This window comes from Cryptomeria japonica, chromosome 6 (assembly GCF_030272615.1).
Source record: "Cryptomeria japonica chromosome 6, Sugi_1.0, whole genome shotgun sequence".
Lineage (NCBI taxonomy): Eukaryota > Viridiplantae > Streptophyta > Pinopsida > Cupressales > Cupressaceae > Cryptomeria > Cryptomeria japonica.
Genome location: NC_081410.1, coordinates 629,277,607 through 629,304,451, shown reverse-complemented (window position 1 = coordinate 629,304,451; position 26,845 = coordinate 629,277,607). Strand labels below are relative to the sequence as shown.

At 35.1% G+C, this 26,845-nt stretch overlaps 3 protein-coding genes across 3 annotated transcripts; all 3 read left to right on the top strand.

Moving 5' to 3' along the window:
• The first annotated feature begins 1,517 nt into the window (after positions 1-1,517).
• LOC131068702 (linamarin synthase 1-like) lies at positions 1,518-3,060 on the top strand. Its single transcript, XM_058003954.1, has 2 exons — positions 1,518-2,022; positions 2,120-3,060. The coding sequence occupies exons 1-2, from the start codon at positions 1,518-1,520 to the stop codon at positions 3,058-3,060; spliced, it is 1,446 nt and encodes a 481-aa protein (XP_057859937.1).
• Positions 3,061-18,622: 15,562 nt separating this feature from the next.
• LOC131068703 (7-deoxyloganetin glucosyltransferase-like) lies at positions 18,623-20,173 on the top strand. Its single transcript, XM_058003955.1, has 2 exons — positions 18,623-19,127; positions 19,215-20,173. The coding sequence occupies exons 1-2, from the start codon at positions 18,623-18,625 to the stop codon at positions 20,171-20,173; spliced, it is 1,464 nt and encodes a 487-aa protein (XP_057859938.1).
• Positions 20,174-24,165: 3,992 nt separating this feature from the next.
• Positions 24,166-24,699, top strand: LOC131068704 (UDP-glycosyltransferase 85A1-like). The gene has a single exon (XM_058003956.1). It carries the CDS (start codon positions 24,166-24,168, stop codon positions 24,697-24,699), a length of 534 nt encoding a protein of 177 aa, XP_057859939.1.
• Positions 24,700-26,845: the final 2,146 nt, after the last annotated feature.

Below are 26,845 nucleotides of genomic sequence, written 5' to 3'. Positions count from 1 at the left end.
GACTAAAATCCATCTAGGCGCTGCAAGAGCAAGCACCTCCTCATGTGTAACCTCCGGAGACCAGGCTAACGCCCTGAAGGAGGTAGAACCCACGAGCCAATATTGCCTCTTAACCACTTCCTTTTGGGCTTCTGGGCTAGCAAAGAAAACCACAAATAACCCTCTCTGCAATTGTCTACAGAAAGAAATGCGAAACCCTAACTTATGATTCCAAAATTTTTGAAACCAGTCATCCATAAACTTTCTCGGAGGGCACTTTTCCACCTCCGTAGCAGAAAAGAAAATAGCTGTATCACACAATCTAGCCTTCTCATTAACAATTTCATTCAGCATCTCAAGATTTGGAGCAACAGAAAAGGATGCAAGGGGAGCCGAAGAGTTCTTACCATATCCTGCGATCTCCTCATTCGGCCTAGGGTTAACAGCATCAAACCTGGCTTGTGGGTTGCAACCTGCAGATTGACTCACAGCATCCGCAAATGACCTAGGCTTGGGGTCATTTGAGGAGCCGCCAGTCGTTTTACCTACCTTCTCGCATTCATTTCCATTTGTTTCCTCCATCACCTCGTCCACAGTCGGATCCGTCGAGGGAGGACAGGTGGAGGGCACTGGAACTTTGTCAGGACGGGAAGATCCTCCCCCCGGATCCCCTGCAGACGACTTCATGCCGCAGGGGCACAACTTGCCCACAATCTTACAGTCGCACGAGCGACCAAACACTAGCAGAGCACTTCAAACGGTCACAAGCATCCAAAAGTCATTGCCAGAGCACAACCAATTGAAATCATATCAATTTTAATTAATTTAAGTATATCTGTTATGCATATACAAAATTGTGTTCTCTTCATATTAATTTATATAATTCTCTACCAATGTAACCCTTGCCCCTCTTTATACTAATTAATTGTATTCAATAAACTTAAATGAATTAAATATATATAAAAAGATATGTAAGCATAATATTTTCTTATAGACAAACCTTTGAAATGCCATTTCCCTTTGCCTTGACGTTGTCCACACTCCACACCAAACGTTCAAAATTTGTCGCTGACTGCCAAATAATTTCGTGACGAATATTTTAATCCAAACGTGATAATCAAAGTATATAATTCTAGTACAAAAAAACTAAATTTATTTTCAATAATACGCGTAACTCCAAGATTGTAGTTAGGTAGACAATTAAATCATCAGCCGCCCTCAAAGATTGCAATCATTTTTTCTTTTTTTTATATTTTCTGTAGTGGGCCTCCCAAAACCCCTTAAGAAACTATAAATAATAAATAACAAGGGCAAGGACCACCGGGTTGAATTTATTGCTATACTATGTACAGATGACGAACGTGCACACTTAATTTTGAGTCATCAGTGATTGAATATCAGGAACAAGCGGCTTGATTTAAACAAGATTTGCTTGAGCCTGCAATCCTTATAAATCGTTATAAATCGTTGCTGAGAAGCCAAGAGGGTCACTTGTGGCATTCTTTTCCACTGAATTCGTTGCCCACTTGAGAATGACAATGAACGGTGTAAACGATGTCACTGTGCACGCAGTTTTGGTGCCCTTTCCTGCGCAGGGTCACGTCAACGCTATGATACATCTCGCCGATCTCTTGGCCGCACGGGGCTTTTTCATCACTTTCGTCAACACAGAATGGACTGAGAAACGCATGTTTGGAAGTGCAAAGCACAAGTCGCAACTACATCACTCCAGACCCAATTTCCCATTTTTGTCATTTCCGGACAGCTTACCACCAGAGCATGGCCGCACCTCCCAACTGGGCGAGCTTATTACAGCCCTGGCAAAGCGTGGAGACGCCTTGGAGGCCCTCCTCCGCACTTACAGTAGGAATGGCATTCCACCCGTCACCTGCATCGTAACAGACGGTGTCATGTCGTGCACCGTATCGGTGGCCACCAATATGCAAGTGCCAAGAGTCGTCTTCTGGCCTTTTTGTGCCGCTGCCTCTATTGCTCAGAAATACGCTTATTCTCTCTTTTCCCAGGGCCACATTCCTGTCAAGCGTATTCTTCTGCTCTACTTTTAATATTAACTTAAAATTATTGTTTTTCTGTAGTTTGAACTTTGAGGATTAACAGCTTGAATGTTCTGTGGTTCCAGTGAGCGAAGGAAACCGTCCGGAGAAAATGATCACTACTCTGCCCGGGAATATACCAGCTCTATGGCCTAGCGATCTCATATCGTTCTACCGCGAGCAGTTTACATCGGATCCCATTCACCAAGCGCTGCTGCTTGAATCACGAATGTCTGACACGGGGGACTATGTGCTTGTCAACACCTTCGAGGAATTGGAAGGAAGAGAGGCGGCGGCGGCGCTTTCCAACAAAGGGTGTCCGTCTCTGTCAATAGGTCCTTTGTTTCTCCCTAACTTTTTACGAGGGGAGAACTCAAAGCTGAGCAACATGTCCATGTGGGAGGAAGACAATAGCTGCTTGCACTGGCTCGACAAACAACGCCCGCGCTCTGTGTTGTATGTTTCCTTTGGCAGCTTGGCCCTCAAATCGCAAGAGCAGTTGGATGAGCTCGCGCTGGGTCTGGAACAGAGTGGGCATGCCTTTTTGTGGGTTCTTCGCTCTGATATTGCTCAGGGGCAGGCTGCTGTTTTGCCTGAGGGATTCGAAGAGCGAATCAAAGATCGAGCGTTGTTTGTGAAATGGACGCCGCAATCGAAGGTTCTTGCGCATCCTTCGGTGGGAGGGTTTCTGACGCATAGCGGGTGGAATTCGACCCTGGAGAGCATAAGCATGGGAGTACCCATGCTGGGTTGGCCTTATTTCGGAGATCAGTTCCTCAATTGCAGATTCACTAAAGAAATATGGAAGGTTGGCTTAGACTTTAAGGATGTGGATGTGGACGATGAGAGGTTGGTGAGAAGGGAAGAGATAAAGAGTGCAGTGGTGAGGGTGATGGAGAGTGAGGAGTTGCAGAAGAAAGCCAAGGAGCTGAAAGAGGCCGCAACGAAAGCAGTGATGGCAGGAGGTTCTTCTTTTAACAACATAAACACTTTCATCCACGATATGACTAAACATGCTAAATCATAGTCACAGTCGTCTTTAGCGCACTGCGAGGAGACTAGTGAAAAAGATGACAATATACACTATAGAATTGTGTGTAGCAGATCTAAAGTTTCTATGAGTCTATAGCCATTTCAATATGTTTCAATATACACTAGCATAATGCAACTTGCTAGTGATGTATGAGCTTGTTTGATCTACTTGATCCTAGTAAAAGAGCAAAAGTATGATATATGGATCAGCGAACATAACACAATTTGTTGGTCAATGGAATATGTAACATTTAAGATATACATGAATTACTCAACATAACATAAATTGTTGGCCAATGGAATTCTTGTAGCTTAGAATGTCTATGAACCTATAGCATAACACAACTTGCTACTTTGTGGACCATTAAACCTTGTTTATTAGTGTATGCTCTTGCTTCTTTCTAAAAGTCTATTTGTATTTTTGCAATAGCATTCTGGGGATGATACTTAGTGGTTGAGACAACCTTTATGTTGAGGTCTCTTCACCTAGATGACTTAGACCCTTTGTATACTCAATTTGTGCTTTGTATTTGTTATATTCTTCATGTTTGTTTCATGTTTACTATCTACTTGGTGTTTGTAAAGTGAGAAATTGGATCCTAGTGACTCCCCACCTAGGAGAGAGAAAGGAAGCCACTAGGATGATTTTCACTTGGAGAGGAACTTTACATTCAAAAGAGGGGTTGAATCCACTAGATCCAAATCCAAGAGAAACAAGGATTTGAATTATGTGTGGATTGCAAGTGGTTAAAGTGTGATTTACCCTCTTTTGTAAATGAGAAAATTGACTTGTTGACTATGTGGAAAAGAGAGAGGAAATGAGTGAAATGAGGTGCTTCCAGTTCGCGATCGCGTTGTAATTTTAGATCTAAGCTAATTAAACTGACGCGGACCTATCCTGCAAATTTGGAGAAAAGTTGTCTAGACCGTGGGAGGAATGTACATGGTCCGCCACAAAATCTGTGAAATGAAAAGGGTTCTTCCATCTCTACAAATGAAATCCAAACCTGCAATTACAGTTGTGCACCTGCAACCTACACATGGAAAGGAGAAGAAAGAGGGGTTGTGGATAGGGGTTTGCCTCAGTCAAACCCCGATTGAGGAATCAACTTAGAAAAAAAGTAATTACAAATGCTTGAATGTAAACAATGGAGATGTATACCTTGTAGATCTACAACTTGTTGATGACGATTGCTTTGCTTCTTGAATGTAATCATAAATGTTTAATGAAATGGCATGTAACATGACAAGACCTTAACACACACACATGCTTGCAAATGAATGTTGTAATGTTGCTCCAATGGATGAATGAAGAAGACTTGAATGCCTGAATGCTTGATAATGACCTTGAAATCTTGTATTTTCTCCTTATGCTCTTTATCTCTTATCCTCTGCTATCCATCTATATGCTATCCATCCATCCTTGAATGAGGGTATTGAATTCCCTTTTATACATGCCTCAAGGATTAGTTTTCAACCACCGAAGGCCAACAAAGAGGAATAACAAACCCCAAAGACAAATAATGCATAGGAGATCGGGCAACCCACACATAGGACCACCCTAGGAGGTGGGGATAGGGGTACCACACCACTGTCCTAGGGGGAGAAGGGTGCCATGCCCCTTTCTTATGGGGTTAGGGGTGCCACGCCCCTGTCCTGACCTATTTTGGGGCCTAGACAAGTTCTAGAGCAAATACAAGACATGAAGGAGGAAGGGTAAAGGGTTAGAAATACAGAAATAGGTCTCGGTTAAGGAAGGAGATGTCATCGCCAAGGTGAGGACCCCAAATGTGGTTAAAATTGCAGGGGTTGCAATTTTATGACACTACAGTGTCTTATGCTTTCTTTATTTTTTTTGCTCATTTTATGTATATCATATGCTTGAAATGTGTCTTGCATATGTGCATATGATTGTTTTGCATGCTTTGTGTGTGTGACACCATGTGTTGATAAGATCCTAAGTTAGGGGGCTTATGGATCCTTCAAATTGGTTTCATCCTATCTTTTAGGTGTCTTACCCTTGGCTACTCTTTCATTTACTATGAGTATGAGAATAAGTTCATACCCCATTAAAGCGGGGACTAAATAAAGCATTGCAAATTGTTAACCTTAAAAATTTCATGCTTTATTTTGCACTTTTCTAGTGTCTTCCCCTAGTTCATTTTAAGACCATTTACACTTTATGTATTCTAAAACTTTACCAATGATCCTATTGTTAAACTATTCATCAACTATGAAATTTAAAACTAGGTCCTATATTAAGGGCCTCAATGCTTGGTTCTCACTTTTGGAGGCCCATTTTCGGGTGGACATAGGGATCTACTGCCCTAGTCCAACTGAAACAGGTTGAATTTGAGGTGTTACGAGTATCTTCCTTTGTCTTTGGTGATCTAGTCTCAATCTTTGTATTGATTTTTGTTTGTTGGCTTAAACCTAACATAACCTTTGAGATTCATATATAAAGAGCATCTTTTATCCTTCATAACAAGTAGACTAGAGAAAGATCATACAAGGAATGAGGTATAAAATATAGAGTAGCAAACTACAAGCACTTTACATGTGCAATTTCATCATAGTAAATATACACTAAGTATTGGTTCGTGTTTCTCAATTATTTTTTGTCACTATGTTATTACACCAACACAAGTATAGGAATTCCAAAAGAGCATTGCATCACCGCCTTATGTGACGCTCCATAAGTTGGTTTCATATGTAAGATAATCTTGTTGTTTAAGCATTTATCATTGATTTAGCCTTTGTCCTTGTGAGAGAACACACTCTATTTTATAATTTTCATTGTGGATGTGGGAATACCAATATAGCATTTGACTTAGGCAAGTCCCTATATAGCACAACCATTTTCCCAATTTTTTGTGCATCTAGATTTAGATTCGACAACTAAAAGTTATAGAAAAGAATAGAAGACACTGACTAACATTTCCACACTTTGAATAGATGAAAACCTCATGAATAGATGACCCAACTCCTTTGTCTTACTAGTTTTGCCCTATTTTTTAGGAGACAACCATGTAGAACTTCCTAAGACAATCTCTAGCTATCTCTTGAGCATCCATCACCTTCAAACATGGGTGTTGAATGCTTCTTCCTAGAACAATCAACTCTAGATTTTTTTTTCAAGTTCTTCTCTATTTTCACATTCTAAATACATAATACTCTTTTTTTTAATGTTATGTTTTCTGCATTATGTGAAGCTTAGTCATTCTAGTCATTGTTAGCATAGTGCGTACACACACACACACACAATTCATAACCTTTATATTTTGGAATGAAGGAATAAAATCCCATTGTTTATCCCTTCCTATGCAAAAATATCTAGGCCTATTTATGTTCTAATTTCATGAAGGATTGAGATCTTTTAGGTTGCATTGATTAGTCAAGGGATCTCATTTTCCTCCATTTTAATTCCAAGTGCGAATCTCATAAAAATAAGACAAACAAGATGCATAAATATTTCCATCGAATGTGTAACGATGCTTGGTCGATTGCATGATAAGATAAAGACAATTGTGTGATGGGTTCCACACAAATGTGTGATCCTGTCTATGCAATTGGATGATTTTGTAAACACGATTGCATGATTGTTGAATCCGCTTTGCAATCCATACAAAACCTACAAAAAAAAATGAAAAATTTGTACGACCTGCAAAAATCACACAGAAATAGATAAGGTTAATTAGTTGTTGATTCACGTCAGGTTCACCAAAATATGTATGCTAAAATTCATCATTAAATTCAATTAGAAATAGAGGGAAATCACAAATCCCTATCTAATCAAACAATTCTAAACAAAATCAATGAAATGATAGAATCAAGCAAATAGGAATGCAAAATAAATCAATTAAAACTCCCTATTCCATGAGTACATGTAGCTTCCATTGTTCTTCTCTTTTTTGTGGTATGATGGCTCTCAGCTATCGCACAAGCAACCTGCAAATGACACAAAGATTCAAAGTTTGTGATTGTTGAAAATGGAGATTGAATGCTCAATTTATAGATTATTGGAGAGGATTGATTGAGAGGTGGAACAGATTGATCAAGAGGTGGAACACAAGTGAGCTCACATGTTGATTGATAGTTGAACTGCTGATTTGGAGGTGGAACTCAATTGATTGAATAGATAAATGAGTTAACTGATTGAGAAAAAAGTTGATTGAAAGACGAAAAAGAATGATTGGAGGAAATAAAGAGGATGAAATAGTTAACTGATTGAAAGCTGATTGAGAGCTTTATTTAGAAAAAAGGTAACTAAAAGATAGAAATAGGAATTGAAAAGATAATTGAATTAATTAATTAATTGATTGAGTTAATTAATTTAGCATGTGCTTGCACTTTGAAATTGATTTTCAATTTAATATTTGCATGAGATTTAATTAAAATATTGAATTTATTTTAATTCAATTTGTTATCTGAATGTATTTAGAAATTGACTTTGATTTTCAATTTGATTTTTGAAATCATGCACATGTATTTGAAATTAGACGAAATTAAGAAGAAATGTGAAATTAAATGAAATTAGAAGAAATGTGAAATTAAATGAAATTAGAAGAAATATGATATTGAATGAAATTAGAAGAAATATAAAATTAAATGAAATTAATTAGTTAATAAAATAATTTAAAGAAATAATTTAATTATTAAGAAATTGAATTTAATTAAATATTAAATATTATTTAAATTAAAGGATGAAAATCACAATTAATTAAATAATTAATATTTAATTAATATTTAGAAAAGGGTTAATGATTAATTGAATAGAGATATACATTAAAAATGAATTTATTTAAATAATAAAGATTATTTAAATTGAAGGGTTAAAATCATAATTAATTAAATAATAAATATTTAATTAATGTTAGAAAATGATTTAAATGATTAAATGATGTAGAATTAAAAATACAAAATTAGTAAGATGAAGAAGATATATGAGATTAGAAAAATAAGATTAATTAGCTTAATTAAATAATTAATGAATTATTTAATCAATTAGATGAATAATTAGTACATGATCAATGAGACATTTTTAGGTGTCTACAACCCCAATAGATATGGGGAGCTATGTCAACCTATGAGAGAATCAAGGGAGATTGACTTGCCACCGCAATGACCTTCCCAAGCTTATCCTAAAACATCCTCCCTAGGATCAAGTATTGGGGCTCAACTATCAATTATCTTGATTAGGTGAATCCTAATTACCCAACCCATCTTATTCATTATAAATGTTATCACTTGTTTATAAATAAGGAAAACTTCCAATGTGGCTTGGCGATCTAGACGAAAGGCTTATCAATTCACTGCCTATCTCTCATGACCCCGCTCATCACATGGAAGCCCACTCCCCCTAACATGTTCCCAAAACAAAATCACAACAAGAGGCTCTGATACAATATGTAAATCTAAAGCCCATGAGCACAGCATGCAGCCATGACACAAACATGAATATCCAATGACTACAATAACAAGTAAACCAAAAATAACCCTCATAGCATAGTAACACATCAAGCCATATAAAGGCAATCAAATCTGTCAATCATATGAAATGAATACTAGCAGCAAGGCACATCAACTTGTTGGTTTAAAAGCATTAAAGAAACCCTCTCTATCATGGCTTCTCAACATGAAAGAGAGCACAAAACTACAATAATGAAGTACATGAACATATAGAAGGAAAAACCACAAAAAGATCATCAAATCTAATAAAATGTAATACTGGAAAACATCAACAGACCTCCATAAAGCCTCTGGTACAACATCAAATCCAGAAAACTAAGACATACTGAGAAAATTGATCAAAATATCTAACACAGGCAGTTTAGTGCATTTACCATGCAGAGTAGCGCATTTTCTAAACCCTGCAACACCTTTACTGAACCCTTCAACACATTTACAAGTTTTTGCATTGCATTTGATACAGGTTACATTGCATTTGTTAAGGAATAGCTAATTTACAAATACATATAGCGCATTCAACAGATACAAAATTGCATGTACATCAAGTTACAACGCATATACCAAATCAGACAGTGCAAACGAGACACAGTGCAACGCATATACGAAAAGTAAACTCACATTTACAAACAGAAATAACGCATATGTTGTTATAGTGCATTTACTTCAGACTTAGACATGGAAAGATGAAATTTTTGACAGGGATATAAAATCAAAGGCATCACAAAAACTTACAAATAAGGGCTTAAAAGGAATGCCTAAACGATATGAAATGAATGAAATAAAAATAACAAAAAATCGTACACTATAATGAAATATATTGAAGCACAATGCCACGGCTACAGACTCAGAATGCACTCAGGAAAAACTCATAAAGGGTTTAATAAATCCAAAATAACATTCACAAAGCAATCATAGACCTAAAGGAAATCAAATGCCCTCTTAAACAAATCAACATGCTCACACAGTAAGGAAGTAAGATTTCATCATAGAAGACAATGTGCAGAGATGTGTGTTCATGACAAAACCCAAAAACTCAGAGCAACAATAACAAATTTTTCTCCAAAAGCTAAAGTAACTATATAACATAGATTTTCCCATGAAATATTTCCTTCCTAATAAAATAAAAATTATTCTCCCAAAACACCCGCATACAAACTATAGACACAACTCATACAGGAAAACGAAAAAAACTAGAGTATAAAAGAGAAGGGCTCCACCAACCTCCAACCAGAAGTAATGAAAGAAAAGTTGTAGAAGTGCCCAACAAAATCCAACAATCTCCCAAAGCCAAAATCCAAGTTCAAAAACAAACTTGCAGAGAAGATTCAAAAGAGTGTAACCCGACAACATACATAGGCAGCAAAATAAAAAACCTTCAAAAGCCCAAAACCCCAAAACCCTAGCCTCTCAAAACAACCAATCAAAATATTCCCTTTGGGAATATATTTTACCTACCCACGTTAGGTTATATTTTTATTTGTCATTTCAAATTCAACCAATGAGAATAAATGGTGGGTGAGGGAAATATTAAAAACATATTTATAATTGTAAGTGGTATGTGAAGAATTACAATATAAGGTACTTCATTTCCCCAAATATAATTAATAATTAGACTATACAAATTAGTATAGGCTAAGATTGATTAAATAAATCAAATGGGTAATTAAATAGCTAACCGAAAGGCTTATAAAATAAATAAATAAATAACCTCTAATAAATATTATTCAATATTAAAATATAAAAACAAGGATAAACAATAAATAAATAACTAAGCCATAAATATTAATTAAACAATAAATAAATGAGTAAACAATAAATACTAAATAAACAATAAATAAATAAATACTAAATCTCAAATAATCAAAACACCAATAATCCAATAATTAAATTAAAGATTAACAACTATTTAATCTCACATAAATTAAATAAATAAATCAATAAACAGTTGCATACTTACAAAACCATAACATACTCACAAAACCATCTAGCTCACTGACTAACATGGCAAATTACACAAAGATGTTGATGACTCAAGGTAGATATTTTAGACCTAGAGTATGTAAAGGGAACTCATGTCAACTCCAACAACTTGCCATTGGGATTTAAAGACACACTCAGATTTGTGGAGCCAAGTGGAGTCGATGTCTGGTACCTGGAAATCCTCCAACCACAAAGCCATGATACGTCATATACAATATATCATAGACAAGCAAGTGATAGAGAATCACAATGGCACATCCCGTTCACAATGAGTGATGTGACATCGTCCCTATCACGAAGATAGTCATACAACAATCAAACACATCATATAGTCAACTCATCATATGTAATCATGAAGTAGGGTTAGCATATCCATAATGACATCAAATCCATGATCAATATAATCCAACAATGTAGAAATTCATATAAGATCCATCAAACATATGTCCATCTTATCTCATAATAAGTAATAAGAAGTGTCGTCAGCATGATAATCCAAGATATGTCAGTCATCCATAAGAGTCATCACATCACATATGTCCTTATAAAATATCTAACATCATAAACATAACATCTATGATATGAATAGTCATAAGCAATCATCAAGGTATCAACAATATGTCTCAATAAGTCTATCAACGCATAGATCAAAAGATAAACTGAGAAGGGACACTACATAATCACATATGTTGTATGAAATGGCATGAACGTGACAAAACCCTAACACACACACACATGCTTGCAAATGAATGATGTAATGTTTCTCCAATTGATAGATGGAGAATATGTAGCCTTGAGGAATGCTAGATGATAAATGCTTGAATGCTTGATGCTTGAATGCTTGAGATCCAATTCGGCCTTCATGAATGTATGATGATATCCTTATCATGTGTTATGCCAAATGAGAGGGGAAGACCTCCTTATATACTTTCCTATCATCAAACATTTAATTTTTCAACATAGGCCGACATAGGGGTTTATTTCCTGCTCACTTTTAAGATAGGTCTAAGGGAGAGGGGCCAAGATAGGTCCCCTTAAGGGGATCCCAGGGCACCATGCCTTGGTCCTACCCTATTTTGGGGAAGGATCAAGGTGGCCATGCAAGGTGAAAGGTGAAAAATGAAGTATGGTTGCATAGGGGAGGCATAAACAGGTCTCGATCAAGCATGAGGAAGAGACTGGTAAGGTGAGGGCCTAGAATGTAGTCAAAATTGCAAGGGGTGCAATTATAGGACACTACAAAAGTATGCCATCAAAGAGAAGCATGTAGAACTCAAGAATCATCGTCATAGTCCTTACCACTCAAGTTCAGAGATAGTCTAAAGGTATAGGACAATATTAATGTTTTGAATCAGAGACCATTATGGATAGCAAGGTTATTTTAGATCATTGAGCGGTCTTTACTACATTGAGATGTTATTACTAAGCAATAAATCCCTGTTGAAATGAGTAATACATAGTAGAAGGGCAGCCAAGTATTTCAAAGTAGCCTTTGAGCAAAGATACAATGAGCTCCAATTAACCTCAAAGCCACTATAGAATTGTCAAAGAACAATCAATAACTTTCACAACCTAGTCATGAGCATAGTAGACCCTAGGGTACAAAACTCAGGAAGTTACAGTGAGCAAGGAACCTTATTCAATGTCATTGAGCAGCATACAAGTCTTTTGGAATAGTAATAGATGAAGAACAGAGTCATGTAAAAATCTACAATCAAGAGTTCATAACAGCATAAAGCCATGGATAATGTTAACAACAGTCCCTGGATAGTTTCATGTTTAATTTAAAGGTAGCATGATACTCATAAAAAAAAACCAAGGCAGAAAGGTCCGCATTACTGTCAAGATCAATCACATAGAACATGGTATAAGACAACAACCTGAATACAGAAACATAAGCTCACCAGTCATGGATATAAGCTTGATAAAACCCTAATAGGGGCATGCACCATGAATGGTTTTGAATCTAAAAAGGAGACTTCAAAAATAGAGATAGTTATAACAACCAATAACAAATAAAAGATATAAACCCTAAAAATTCGGTGCAAGCCACTGTTAAGGTTTTTATTAAAGCTTTATACACAGTGAACACAAAATAAAAGCAACTACAGTCCGAATAGAGACAAAGAATGCATGTATAAAATATTTCACATAAAAAACCCTAAATACATGCATATAAAAAAGCAAAGATTTTGCAAACTCATAAAAGAATGAAGAAAAGAAGGGCATAAGGCACATACCACATAGCCATCAATCAAAGAAGTCAAATTTCAAACTCTAGAAGCTCTAATTCAAGCTTAAGAACACATAATGCATGGCGGCCACAACAGGGCTTCTCCAAAAGATGCAAAGAAGAATAAAATCCTTTAGGGTTTCTCAAAGATAAAATGCCTTTTCTTTCCATGAATTAATCTGAATATTGATGGGATTTTCACTTCTTTTTAAATGAAACCATCTCTTATTAATTGCTCCAAGGTATTAACTTTTAAAGTCAATAAACCTTGTGAAATGCATGGAACCCATGAAACTAAGAAAGGGTTTGAAGGAAATAAAATTTATAATACTTTTGCATGACATAAATAATTTAAAATAATATTAATAAAAAAAAAATTATTAATTGTTTTTAATAATGTAATTTTAAATTATTTAACAAGGGCAAACACTTTGCATGGCTACATGCCATTAATAATTTAAATTTAACATTAATTAAAACAATTTTATTAATTGTTTTTAATGATTGTTATATTAAATTATTTTAGAAGGGCATATGAAAAATAAAGGCAATATATTATGCATGCAAGAAGGAATAAGTTTTGAGCTTTCTTATCTTTTTATGCATGCAAAGAACAAGTTTGGAGGTGATTTCAAATATGCATGTAATAAAGTGTTATCTTTTGATTTTTAATCAATTGAAGACATTTTTTGAGTTCACTTGAGTCAAGTGAATAGTTAGACAAAGTTTGGAGTTGTAACTACATGGATTGCTCCATTTTTGCTTCCTTTCTTTTTAGGGTTTTTATTTCTATTCGTGAGAAGCATTGTTTTGCTTTTTCAAACTTTTAGTTAGCTATGATTTCCACATCCTGGACTGATTTTTACACGCCTCATTGTATTATAAGGAAGAAGGGTTTGTCTTTTTCCCAAGTTCTTGTTTTTTATCTTTTTTCTCTTGGAAAAAAAGAGAGATATTTTGTAACTCAATTTTACAATTAACATTATGCATCAAATTTTTTATAGGTTTTATCCTATTTGTTATCAGCAAATGGGTTCCTTCTAGTTTTCAGTATTATCAAGTTTTTTCTTCAAGATTTAATACTTCATAATTGTGGTTTATTTGATAAGGAATTTTACATCTATTTTTTAGTATTATCAACTTTTGCCCTCAAGATTTCATACTTCATAAATGTGGTTGATTTGATAAGAAATTTTACTATGTTTCAATTTGGAAACCTTTATTTTTTCATTCTCTTTCATGAGCATGTGTATATAGTTGAATTCATAGGTTATACTCTATGCATGTGATTTCTTTATTATTTTTAGTTGAGAAAACATAGTTTTCCTTCTAGAGAGATAATTTAATCAAAGTCTTTGTATGAAATACTTTTGTGATTAATTTTTTCAACTTTGGTTATGCAAGTAGAAGTACTGAAAGGTCTTTGTGAATCAGGTTGCAATTAATTTTTTTAAGTCATTATTTGCATCAACTTTCATTAATTTCAGTTCATGCATTCATTTCAAACTCTTTTTTCCCCTTTCCATCAAAGTTACAATCATATATTAGAAAATCATACAGGAAGTCAACCTATAATCCAAAGGTCTACTTTCAATATAGGTGCCCAAAACCTGAAAGTACTCCCATGCTTCATAGGATTGCAAAACATTTATTGTTCTGACACATGGGTGCAATCCTTTCTGACAACAAAAACAACTTCAACTTCTATCATGCTTATGATGCGCTTGACCAAGTGTTGTTTGTTAGGGGTATTTAGACCCCTAGCATCCCAACTGAGAAGCCTCATAATTGAGTGGGAAGGTTCTTCCCCTTCTCCGCATTTAAGATTGAGGTGATCTTTGTTTGACCTTTGGCTTTTACAACTTTTGATCTTAAAGCTTTTAGTGACTTTCTACCTCTCTTATTTATAGGTAGATTTCCACAATTAGGTTTACCTTTGTGAGAGCTCTTTTCCTGAATACCTAGAAAATTTTCCTTAATGTTGTCTTCTTCAAGGTTCAGGAAAGGACCTTAATTTCAAATATAATCTCCTACTCCTCAATATCTGGAACATCTTTCTTGAGGGATTTTTTGTATTGGACATTGTTGATGCCTTAATGCCTCTTCACTCTCCTCAATGGTGGGTTGCGATATACCAAAAAAATTACAAGCACCAACAAGCTCTATGTCCATTTGAGTATCTTCCACCTTGATTGATGTATCATGAGTACTACCAACCAATTGCCCTGTCTTATCATCTTGAAGAAGTGATTTTGATTCCCCTTCATCCCCAGCCAACTTATTAAGAGTAATTCAATTTGGATTGCTAATTAGATTGTCACTGAGAACAATCTCAAGTTTCTTTCCTTTTGAATTGATGAGATTTAGTTGTAGATTGACCTCCTGGTTTAATTTATCTACCTCAATTCTCATTTGAAGGAGTTCTTTATTAAAGGGCTTATCTCTGACCATTTCAAGAATGTTTTGTTGATCAAAATGTGAAACCAATTCTATATACATATCAAAGAATCTTGCATGGTCACAATCTTCTTCTCTTGGAGAGTCCATCTGCTATGTCACCTTTTTCTTGTCCAAAGGTTGTTGGTAGTCCTTACATTCCTTGAGGCTTACCCTCTCCAGAGGTGTAACTGGCACATGCTCTAGTGATTGAATCTGAAGAATCTCTAGCCTAACATCTATAGTTGGGTTGGAGGAAGTTGCCTTTTCCTTCTCACAATATGCTAGAGTTGCATAATCTTTCAACAAAGTATTGTCATTGTCGTACTCTCTATCCATCTCTTTACTCCTTGAGCTATAGACCTCTAGTTTTTCTCTTGGAAGGTAGTGAAGAGGCATTTTTTTTATCAATCTGTAAATAGATTGATGTCATTTGACAGAGTTTGAAACAATCTCAAATTCTTTATAAATTCCTAAATCAATATCAATTTCTACGTATAAATTGGCAATATACCCCAATTTTTCATTGATAAATTCTTCATCTATCCCTACAAGAGAGCCTAAAGAATCTCCAATCTTAACTAGAGCATATACACTCCAGTATTTTTCTAGAAGGCCCACTAAACTCAACTAAACAATAATTTTTTGAAAGTGATATTTGATAACGTTGAAGTTAGGTGTCTAATTTATTCTATGGAAGCGTACTCCTTTAAATAAAATAGGACAACCATACAAGAGTTTAATGTTTAAATTTGAATCAATGCATTCAACTAAGAAAAAAGAGTTTTGAAGAGGACAAATGCAGATCTTACTAGGGAAAGTGTTCCTCCACCATTCTATTGTTTCATTATTAGGACCACCCATGTTCTCACCTCTCCATTGGTTTGGACCCTTGTTCTCCCAACTCTTGGAAGATATGAGAGTCTACATTCTAAAGAGGAATGTTGTTAGGTCCAATAACAAATGAAGGAGCCGAGGCAATAGTAGTTGAACAGGCCTTTTCCTTATCTTTTGTGAGCAAGAAGAAAGCACCCTTGTTCTCCCAACTCTTGTTAATGAGAGTTTGATCAAAATGAGAATTTGGAATGCAAAATCTACTGTTATAAATTGGATTGTGTGAGCTCCATTTTTTAGGATTTCTCAGAGCAAATTGGCCATTGATGGAAGAATTTTGCAAGCAGGAATGTTGCCAACTAGAGTTTCACAGAGCCATTTTTGAGGTGTTTGGATTTTAAATTGGTTATGGTCTATTCACTTTTACTTAAATTTTATTGTTATTGAGTTTGATTAATGAGAACGTTATCTATTAAAAGTTAAATTATTTTTTAGCTATGATTAAATTAGTTTAGAATTTTATATAATTTCAAGAGATTATTTTTTATATTAATATCTATTTTTATAATATTGTATGTATTTATATAAAGTTGAGATGATACTTATAAATTTGAAAAAAAATCCAATTTTATGGATTAATTTTTTAATTTATTGAAGGCTATTTATAAATATCAGATTTTCAATGGTCAAATGTAAGTTTTGGGCAATAAAAACAGGACAACTAATTTATAATTTTGACTAATAAAGCATAACAAAATCGCTCATAACACCAAATAATAATAGTAAGTTATTTAAGATTTCACACATGATTGGAATGATATTAGGATATGACTTTTATAAAACCTTCCTATAACATCATAACTATCGAAACTACTTCATAACTAACACAAAACTAACATACTTGACAATTAATAGTATGTATTAAACACAACTAAATCACTAAGATGTTTTTATTAGAAAAATGTAAACTTAATTTAAAAATGGATACCTACATATCCCCTTTCTTTTTCACTCCACTATATAAGAGTGTTTTAAAGAGTATAGATTTGTAGAATTATCATATGTTCTTTATTTAGAAAAAAAACATTTGAAGTTGATGTCAAAAGACTAAAAAAGAATTATATTTAAAATGGAAAGCTGCATATCCCCTTTCTTTTTCATTCCCCTATATAAGAGTGTTTTAAAGAGTATAGATTTGTAGAATTATCATATGTTCTTTATTTTAAAAAAAACATTTGAAGTTGATGTCAAAAGATTAAAAAAAAATTATATTTAAAAATGGATACCTACATATCCACTTTCTTTTTCATTCCGCTATATAAGAGTGTTTTAAAGACTATAGACTTGTAGAATTATCATATGTTCTTTATTTAAAAAAAAACATTTGAAGTTGATGTCAAAAGATAAAAAAAAATTATTAAATTTTTTTTTTTATTTCTTTAAAGTTGATGTCAAAAGATATAAAATTCAATTTAAAAACTTTTGAAAAACAAATAGTATTTATTTTATCTTAAATTTTAAGCTTAATTATGCTTGGACATCTTTTGTAGTAGTTATGGCATTACATTAGAACTCAAATACGTCTTCTATAGTCATCTCCGACGAGGATAGGAGAATTCTACTTAATCCAATGATTCTTGGTGATTTGCTAAATGACTTATATCATAAAAAAGTTAAAAGAAATTAAGAAAGTCTCCTTTTCCAACTCTTCCATATCTAGAAAATAAACACTCGCCTCATAATGACCATCATTTTGGAAAATATAGCAATTCTTAATTATGGATAAAATAATCACGATTTTCACACAAACGTGATGAGATTCGATTGGTTTGTGGTAATAAATATAGGTGGAAAGATTGAAATAAAATATTCTTGACATCAAATAAATTATGAAATTAGTGATACTTATACCATTTAATTTAAATTAATGTTAAAATATAAATTTTAATTAACTTAAGTATATCTTTTATACGTATTGCACCTCTTTCTACTACAGGTGCTAGTAATTAATTGTATTTAATTTAATAATATTTATTATTCAATAAACAAATGAATTATATATATAAAAGATACGTAAGCATAATATTTTCTTATCGACAAACCTTTGAAATGCCATTTCCTGTTGCGTTGACGTTGTCCAGACTCCACACCAAACGTTCAAAATTTATTGCTGACTGCCAAATAATTTTGTGACGCATATTTTAATCCAAACGTGATAATCAAAGTATATAATTTTAGTACAAAAAAAAATAAAATTATTTTCAACAATACGCCTGCCTCCAAAATTGTATTTTGACAATTAAACCCTCAGTGGCCCTCAAATATTGCAATTTTAATATTTTCTGCAGTGGGCCTCCCAAGACCCCATCAGACACTATAAATAACAACGGTGGGGACAGTGGGGGCGGTGGGGTTGACTTTATTGCTTTACTATCTACAGATGACGAACGTGCACACGTAATTTTGAGTCATCAGTAATTGAATATCTGGAACAACCAGCTTGATTTAAATAAGATTTGCTGGAGCCTGCAATCCTTATAAGAAGCCGAGAGGGTCACTTGTGGCCTTCGTTTCGATTGAATTCGTTGCCCACTTGAGATTGACGATGAACGGTGTAAACAATGTCACTGTGCACGCAGTTTTGGTGCCCTTTCCTGCGCAGGGCCATGTCAACGCTTTGATACATTTCGCCAATCTCTTGGCCTCACGGGGTTTTTTCATCACTTTCGTCAACACGGAATGGACTGAGAAACGAATGTTTGGAAGTGCAAAGCTCAAGTCGCAACTGCATTATTCCAAACCCAATTTCCGATTTTTGTCATTCCCGGACAGCTTACCGCCAGAGCATGGCCGCACCTCCCACCTGGGCGAGCTATTTATAGCGCTGGTAAAGCGTGGAGACGCCTTGGAGGCCCTCCTCCGCAAGGAGACTGGGAATGGCATTCCTCCCGTAACCTGCATCGTATCAGACGGTGTCATGTCGTGCACCATATCGGTAGCCGCCAATATGCAAGTGCCAAGAGTCGTCTTCTGGCCTTTTTGTGCCGCTGCCTCTATTGCTCAGAAATACGCTTATTCTCTCTTTTCCCAGGGCCACATTCCTGTCAAGAGTATTCTTCTGTTCTTCTTTCAATATTAACTTAAAATTGTTCTTTTGCTGCAGTTTGAGGATTAACTTGGAAGTTTTGTGGTTCCAGTTAGCGAAGGAAACCGTCCGGAGAAAATGATCACTACTCTGCCCGGGAATATACCAGCTCTATGGCCTAGCGATCTCATATCGTTCTACCGCGAACAGTTTACATCGGATCCCATCTACGAAGCGGTGCTGTTTGAATCACGAATGTCTGACATGGGGGAGTATGTGCTTGCGAACACCTTTGAGGAATTGGAAGGAAGAGAGGCGGCGGCGGCGCTTTCCAACAAAGGGTGTCCGTCTCTGTCAATAGGTCCTGTGTTTCTCCCTAACTTTTTAGAAGGGGAGAACTCAACGCAGAGCAACATGTCTATGTGGGAGGAAGACGATAGCTGCTTGCACTGGCTCGACAAACAACGCCCGCGCTCTGTGTTGTATGTTTCCTTTGGCAGTTTGGCCCTCAAATCACAAGAGCAGTTGGATGAGCTGGCACTGGGTCTGGAACAGAGTGGGTATGCCTTTCTGTGGGTTCTTCGCTCTGATATTGCTCAGGGGCAGGCTGCTGTTTTGCCTGAAGGATTCGAAGAGCGAACCAAAGATCGGGCGTTGTTTGTGAAATGGACGCCGCAATTGAAGGTTCTTGCGCATCCTTCGGTGGGAGGGTTTCTGACGCACAGCGGGTGGAATTCGACAGTGGAGAGCATAAGCATGGGAGTGCCCATGATCGGCTGGCCTTATTTTGGAGATCAGTTCCTTAATTGCAGGTTCACTAAAGAAATATGGAAGGTCGGCTTAGACTTTAAGGACGTGGATGTTGACGATGGGAGGTTGGTGAGAAGAGAAGAGATTGAGAGTGCAGTGGTAAGGGTGATGGCAAACGAGGAGATGCAGAAGAAAGCGGAGGAGCTGAAAGAGGCGGCAAGGAAAGCAGTGATGGAGGGAGGTTCTTCTTTTAACAACATAAACACCTTCATCAACGATATGCTCAACCGAGCTAAAGCACAGTCTCAGTCGTTTAAATAGCAAACTTATTCCCGTAATTAAGAAGCTTTGGTGAATTAAATAAAGCTCCAGAAAAATAGGTAGAACTATATTAATCTAAAATCAAATATCTAAGACTTTTAGATTTAGTGTTCATAAAGTGTATAGCACAAATATGTGGACATCTTCAATCCATGATGAAATTAAGCTGAATTATTGTACTGTGTCACTTAGATGGGGTGTGCTTACTCTTCCTGCTATGTAGAATCTTCAAGGTGAATAGGGATCTCTAGATTCTCTATCAAGTAGGTTTTTTTTTTGTGGTTCTATGTATTAATGTAAGAAAATAGGTTAAATTAAAATGAGTCATTTTAAAGATTTTTTTTCAGATTCTGTGAATTTAAATAGAGATGATTATTTTGATTTTGTGCAACCATTTTTTCAATTGATTTTATTTAAAATCTTTTCAATACATCAAACAAGGGATATTGTTTGATTGCCTTACAAATCTTTATCAAATAAAGTCAATACATTGAGCAACTTAAACTTCTAGCTGAGTATCAAAATACTTTTGTGCTCTTGAGAATGCACGATATTTTCCTTTGTGTCATTAATGGAGCGAAGTAACATTGTGCTTCTTTCAAGATACATCAAAGATTATTTCACCACACTATTCAAAATGGAAAGCACAAAAGTACTATAACCAAGATCAATCATGGTCAAGATTTGTTGGTTCTCATGTTATATTATGAAAAACATCACATATATGACAATCAAGGGAAAATAATATTCTATGATTGAGCATATTTGCATACGTAACTTGCTCATATAAAACCATGATGTCCTTGAATAGAAAAAGAAAACTTGTAGAACCCACCAAAGATGAGAAATGAATTTGTATGTGGTTGAATGTGATGATATTGTTTTGAATTTTTTTGCTGATTTACTATTTTGTAATGGTTGTTAGTGATATAATGTTCTATGTAATGTTTTTGTGCTAGTATGTTATGTAAATGGTTAATATGTTTTTCTTCAAACTTGGGGGTCAATTGATTTGGTTTTAAGGCTAGGAGGTGAGTTCCCATAGTTAGTTTTATAAAAGAGTTTCACTTTTAGGTGCAATTTTAGGTGCAGATTCTAAAAATATTTAAATGCAAATAAAGTCACAGAGTGGATGGATCACAGAGTGTGTTCTGAAATGTTGATGCAAATAAAGTCACACAATCAAATCTAGAAGCAACAATAGATTTAATATTTTAAATGTTCATCAAACAAAATCAAACAATACTTATGTAGTAGTAATGTGCATAATCTTGTGACTGTCATCTTTTTATGGTTGAACATGGTTCTAATGATGTTGTGATAGTAATATTTAAGGATGTATAAGATGAATTATTGCACTCTTTTCTAATGTGGTCTCTAAGTAGAAATGGTTCAATGTAAGCATGAGAAACATTTGACATGCATTAACTTATTCACACTATATTTCATTAAGAAAAGACTCTATATAAATGAAAAACTTTAATATTTTATGGGTGATATGTGAAATTGCATTTCTAATTTAAATGAAAATTGAAATTGGATAAACCTTCTCATGTATATTTATTTAGGAGTTGAAAGAGGAAGCAACTAAAGAAGTGATCGAAGGAGGTTCTTCTTTTAACAACATAAACACCTTCATTCATGATATGATAAACCAAGCTAAATCATAGTAACAATCATCTTTCATGCATTGTGAGGAAACAAGTGAAAATGATGACAAAATGCACTAGAATTGTATGCATGAGATCTAGAGTTTCTAGTGAGTCTATATCCATTTCAAACCTAGTGGCATTTATGGTATTGTTTTCTTTTTAGGTTTTATTGGGATGAAGTTTGTATTAATTGTTTTATCTGCTATTGTAAATATAAGCTTATTCTTGTTTTACTTAATGAATTTTTATTTATTACTAATTTTGTTTAAGAAAAAGGCAACTTTCTTTTAATTGAAAAAATGCCAATTACATTAAGTAAAATGCAGTTAAAAACTATTAGAAACAACTGTCCAACAATAGAAATATAAGAATATAATAAATTGAAATATATACTTGAGAAATCTATTCTAGGTAGTATATAGACTACCAAAGTAACTACTTGCATACCAATGTTTAATGGAATATAGGTAAAGTAGGCTGAGAGATATCATATTTGTTCATAATTCAACTTGAAAATTTATTATGTTTTTACTTTTTAATTAATATTAAAATAATTTTATATTATGATATTGTACCTAATATTAAATTATTATTATTTTTATATTACCAAATTAGTATTATTGTATTCCTTGCTACATAAAGAAGAGATAAGATCTTAAGTAAATAAAATACATTCACTTAATAAATTAAAAAAAAAAATTATTTAATTCTATTTTTTTGTAATATAATATGTATGGTTTAATATGGTATCAAAGCTATCTTCTTGTTAAAAAAAAAATAGTGTGTGCGCTTGAGAAGATCCTTTGTGCTGCTATAATAAGTAGAAAAGAAGTTATCAAGGAGATGAGGCCTACAGAACAACCAAGAGCTATTGATGGTGATGATGATTTCATCGAAGATGAAAAACTTGTTCTATTTGGAACAGGACAACACTTTCAACATAGAGATGGTTGCCATAGAGGATAGATAGATATAATAGTTCGAGGTGCGTGTGAATGAGAGAAACTATACCTCATTGGGGTTATGAGACACACATGTGAGCATTGATGTCCAATAGTTTAGGGGAGATCCAAAATTTGAAAGTTTAGCATTATACCTTGAGAAAGGTGATGAGAGACTTCATGTGCAAATGGTGTCCAATGATGTTGGGAACATAGATGATAGCAGCACGACTATACCTGTAGTTGAAGACCAACTAGAAGAATTCTTGTTGATATGAGAAATGTTTTCAAAGAACAACTTTTACATAATATATTTCTTACTATTGAATGTTGTAAGTCGGTTTGTAATAGGCAGAAATATGTTAGGATTTCATCAAATTCTGTTATTTCTTAAGTTGAGTGTTGGATTAAGTTAATAAAGTTGTAAAGTGTCCTAGTTCACGATCATAGTTAGTTGTCAATAAAACTCAAATATTGTTATAGTTTATTGTCAATAACATGTGTTTGTTGTCAAAGACTTTCCCAAATTTATAAGAAGACTTCAGAGTTATATATATATATATATATATTGATGAATAATACATCCATTGAATTCTAATTTTATTTGTTTTTATTTTTTCTTTTCTATTTTCTATTTTCTATAATACAATATCTCTAGTTTAATAAAAACAACTGTTAAATAAATTAAATTATTTACGTTTGATATTTATAAACAGATGCATTTAACTTTTTAGAAAACAATTAACTTTATATTTTAATTTTATTTAATTATATTTAATTTACTAATATTTATTATTTAGTTTATTTAAATGTCTTTTTCATTCACAAGTATATATTTAAAAAGATACGTAAGTATAATATTATACACAATATTTTCAAATGCAGTTTCCTGTTGCGTTTTCCTTGTCCAGACTCCACTCCAAACTTTTAATATATGTTGCTGACTGGCAAATAATTTTGTGACGAATATTTTAATCCAAACATGATAATGAAAGCATAGTAGAAAAAAATAAATTTATTTTCGACCATACACGTTCCTCCAAAATAATAACTTGACAATTAAACCAAATAATTTTATAAGATGTGCATGTCCTTGCCAACGCTACCAGGATAAGAACTAACGTTGGAATTTGAATAGAGCTAAACCCTCAGACGCCCTCAAAGATTGCAATCATTTTTGCTTTTTAAATATTTTCTACAGTAGACCTCAAAAATTCTGCCTCTCAAGACCCCATCAGAAAATACAAATAAGAAGGGGGGACAGTGATTGAGTATCTCGAACAACCGGCTTGATTTAAATAAGATTTGCTTGAGCCTGCAATCCTCATAATTTTTTGTTGAGAAGCCTAAATGCACACTTGTGCCATTCTTTTCAATTCAATTCGTTCCCCACTTGAGAATGGCGATGTATGGTGGAAACGATGTCACTGTGCACGCAGTTTTGGTGCCCTTTCCTGCGCAGGGTCACGTCAACTCTTTCATTCATCTCGCCGATCTCTTGGCCGCACGGGTTTTTTTCATCACTTTCGTCAACACAAAGTGGACTGAGAAATGCATGTTTCGAAGTACAGAGCTCAAGTCGGAACAGCAGCACTCCAAACCCAATTTCCAATTTTTGTCGTTCCCGGATGGCTTACCGCCGGATCACGGCCGCACCACCCATCTGGGCGAGCTATTTACAACGCTGGCAAAGCGTGGAGAGGCCTTGGAAGCTCTCCTCCGCACTGACAGTGGGAACGGTGTTCCTCCCATCACGTGCGTCGTGGCAGACTGTTGCATGTCGTGCACTGTATCAGCAGCCGCCAAAATGCGAGTGCCCAGAGTCGTCTTTTGGCCTGTTTGTGCCGCTATCTCTATTGCTTCAAAATACTCTCATTCTCTCATTTCCCAGGGCCACATTCCTGTCAAGGGTATTCTTCTGCTCTGCTTTTAATATTAACTTCAATTCTTATTTTGCTGTAGTTTGAGTATTAATTTGGAGGTGCGATGGTTTCAGTAAGCGAAGGAAAACGTCCGGAGAAAATGATCACTAATCTACCCGGGAATATACCAGCTCTCTGGCCTAGCGATCTCATATCGTTCTACCACGAGCAGTTTACATCGGATCTGATCTACGAAGCGGTTCTCTTTGAGTCGCAAATGTGTAACACGGGGGACTACGTGCTCGTCAACACCTTTGAGGAATTGGAAGGGAGAGAGGCGGCAGCGGCGCTTTCCATCAAGGGGTGTCCATCTCTGTGAATAGGTCTTTGTGAAAAATCTATTACAAATACTGATTATTATCCTCCTATCTTTGATAGATTATTTGAGCAACAAACATTGGAAAATAACACAACAGTAATTTCACAAATTCATATGAATATGCAACACAATGAACACAATATTTCTGGACAATTGTCCCTGGAAAAACCCTGAAGGGAAAACCAGTACTGCAGATGAGGAATATATATTAACTACAGCAAATCAAGAGATACAAATACTGCTTGCCTGTTACTGGCAGAGCTTCGACGACCTCCCAATTTCTCCTGCTGAGATTCCACCCCGCTACTATCCCAACGCTATCACTACGCCCTTGCTAACACTGCAAGACTACTTGCTAACACGGCAAGTTCTTCACAATTCATTCATTCATCATTTTCCAAATGTTCTCTGACCCCCTTATATACTACTCTCGTTGGAAAACCAACGGCCAAGATTAATTTTCAATCAACGGCTGAGATTAAAACAACTAAACAACCCTAACCAAATTGGTTGCTAGAAGTTTCTAAAAAGAGTCAAATAATTAATTAGAATTGTTTGAACTCTAACTACATTTGTTAGCAAATAATTATTTACTAATTATTTAGCAAATGGAAAAACAACTGTCCAAGCTAACAAACTAACAAACTAACACTCCCTCTTAGCGAGGAAGCTATTCTGCATGACACCCAACTTCTCTCTGAAGAAGATGAATTTCACCTTCCCCAATGCCTTTGTTAGAATGTCTGCTACCTGCTGATCTGTAGGTATAAACTGTAGCTAAACAACTCCACGCTGTACACAATCTCTGATGAAGTGATACTTGATGTCTATATGTTTCGACCTATCATGAAACAATGGATTCTCAGTCAATTAATGCAACTCTGATTGTCACAGTGTATCACTATAGTCTCCACCTTCTGACCAAACAAGGCTCTAGCAACTTCCGAAGCCATATAGCTTCACATGTCGCCATGCTAGCTACTATGTATTCTGACTTTGCAGAACTCAGAGCCACAGACTTCTACTTCCTACTGAACTAAGAGACAACTCCTGATCCCAGACTGAAACAACACCCTGAAGTGCTCCTCTTGTCTATTGTACTGTCTACCCAATCTGCGTCAGTATAGCCCATCAACCTAATCCCTTCACCTCGAGCATATCTAATCCCATACTCAATTGTACCTCGCAAATAATGTAACACATGCTTTGCCATTGTCCAATGCACTCCCTTTGGTCCAACCATGAACTGACTAAGAGAGTTAACTACAAAGGCTATATCTGGTCTGGTTTTGGCCAAATACATGAGAGAACCAATCAACTACCTGTATAAGGTGGGATCTACATCCTTCTCTTTGGATGTGTCTACCTTCCTCCAATTCATGATCATAGGTGTAGACATGGCTTTGCAATCTTCCATCATGAACCTTTTCAAGATTTCAATGCAATATTTCCCTTGTCCAAGGAAAATCTCACCATCTGTCTGCCATACCTCCATGCCTAGAAAGTAGTGCATAAGTCCCAAATCCTTCATTTCAAACTCTGCTGCAAGGTCCCTCTTGCACTCTTCTATGAGTCCTAGTGAACCTGTTAGAAACAAGTCATCCACATAAAGAACAAGAATGAAAATCTCACCCCCAACCACTAAGTAGTAGAGATTAGCATCTGCCTCACTCTTCACAAAACCCATTTCCTACAAGTAACTATCAATGCGTTCATACCACGCTCTGGGAGCTTGCTTGAGTCCGTACAAAGAGCTCTTTAATCTACACACATGGGTTTCTTTTTTGTGTGCTACAAAGCCTTTTGGTTGTTCTATGTATACCTCCTCTTTCACCTCG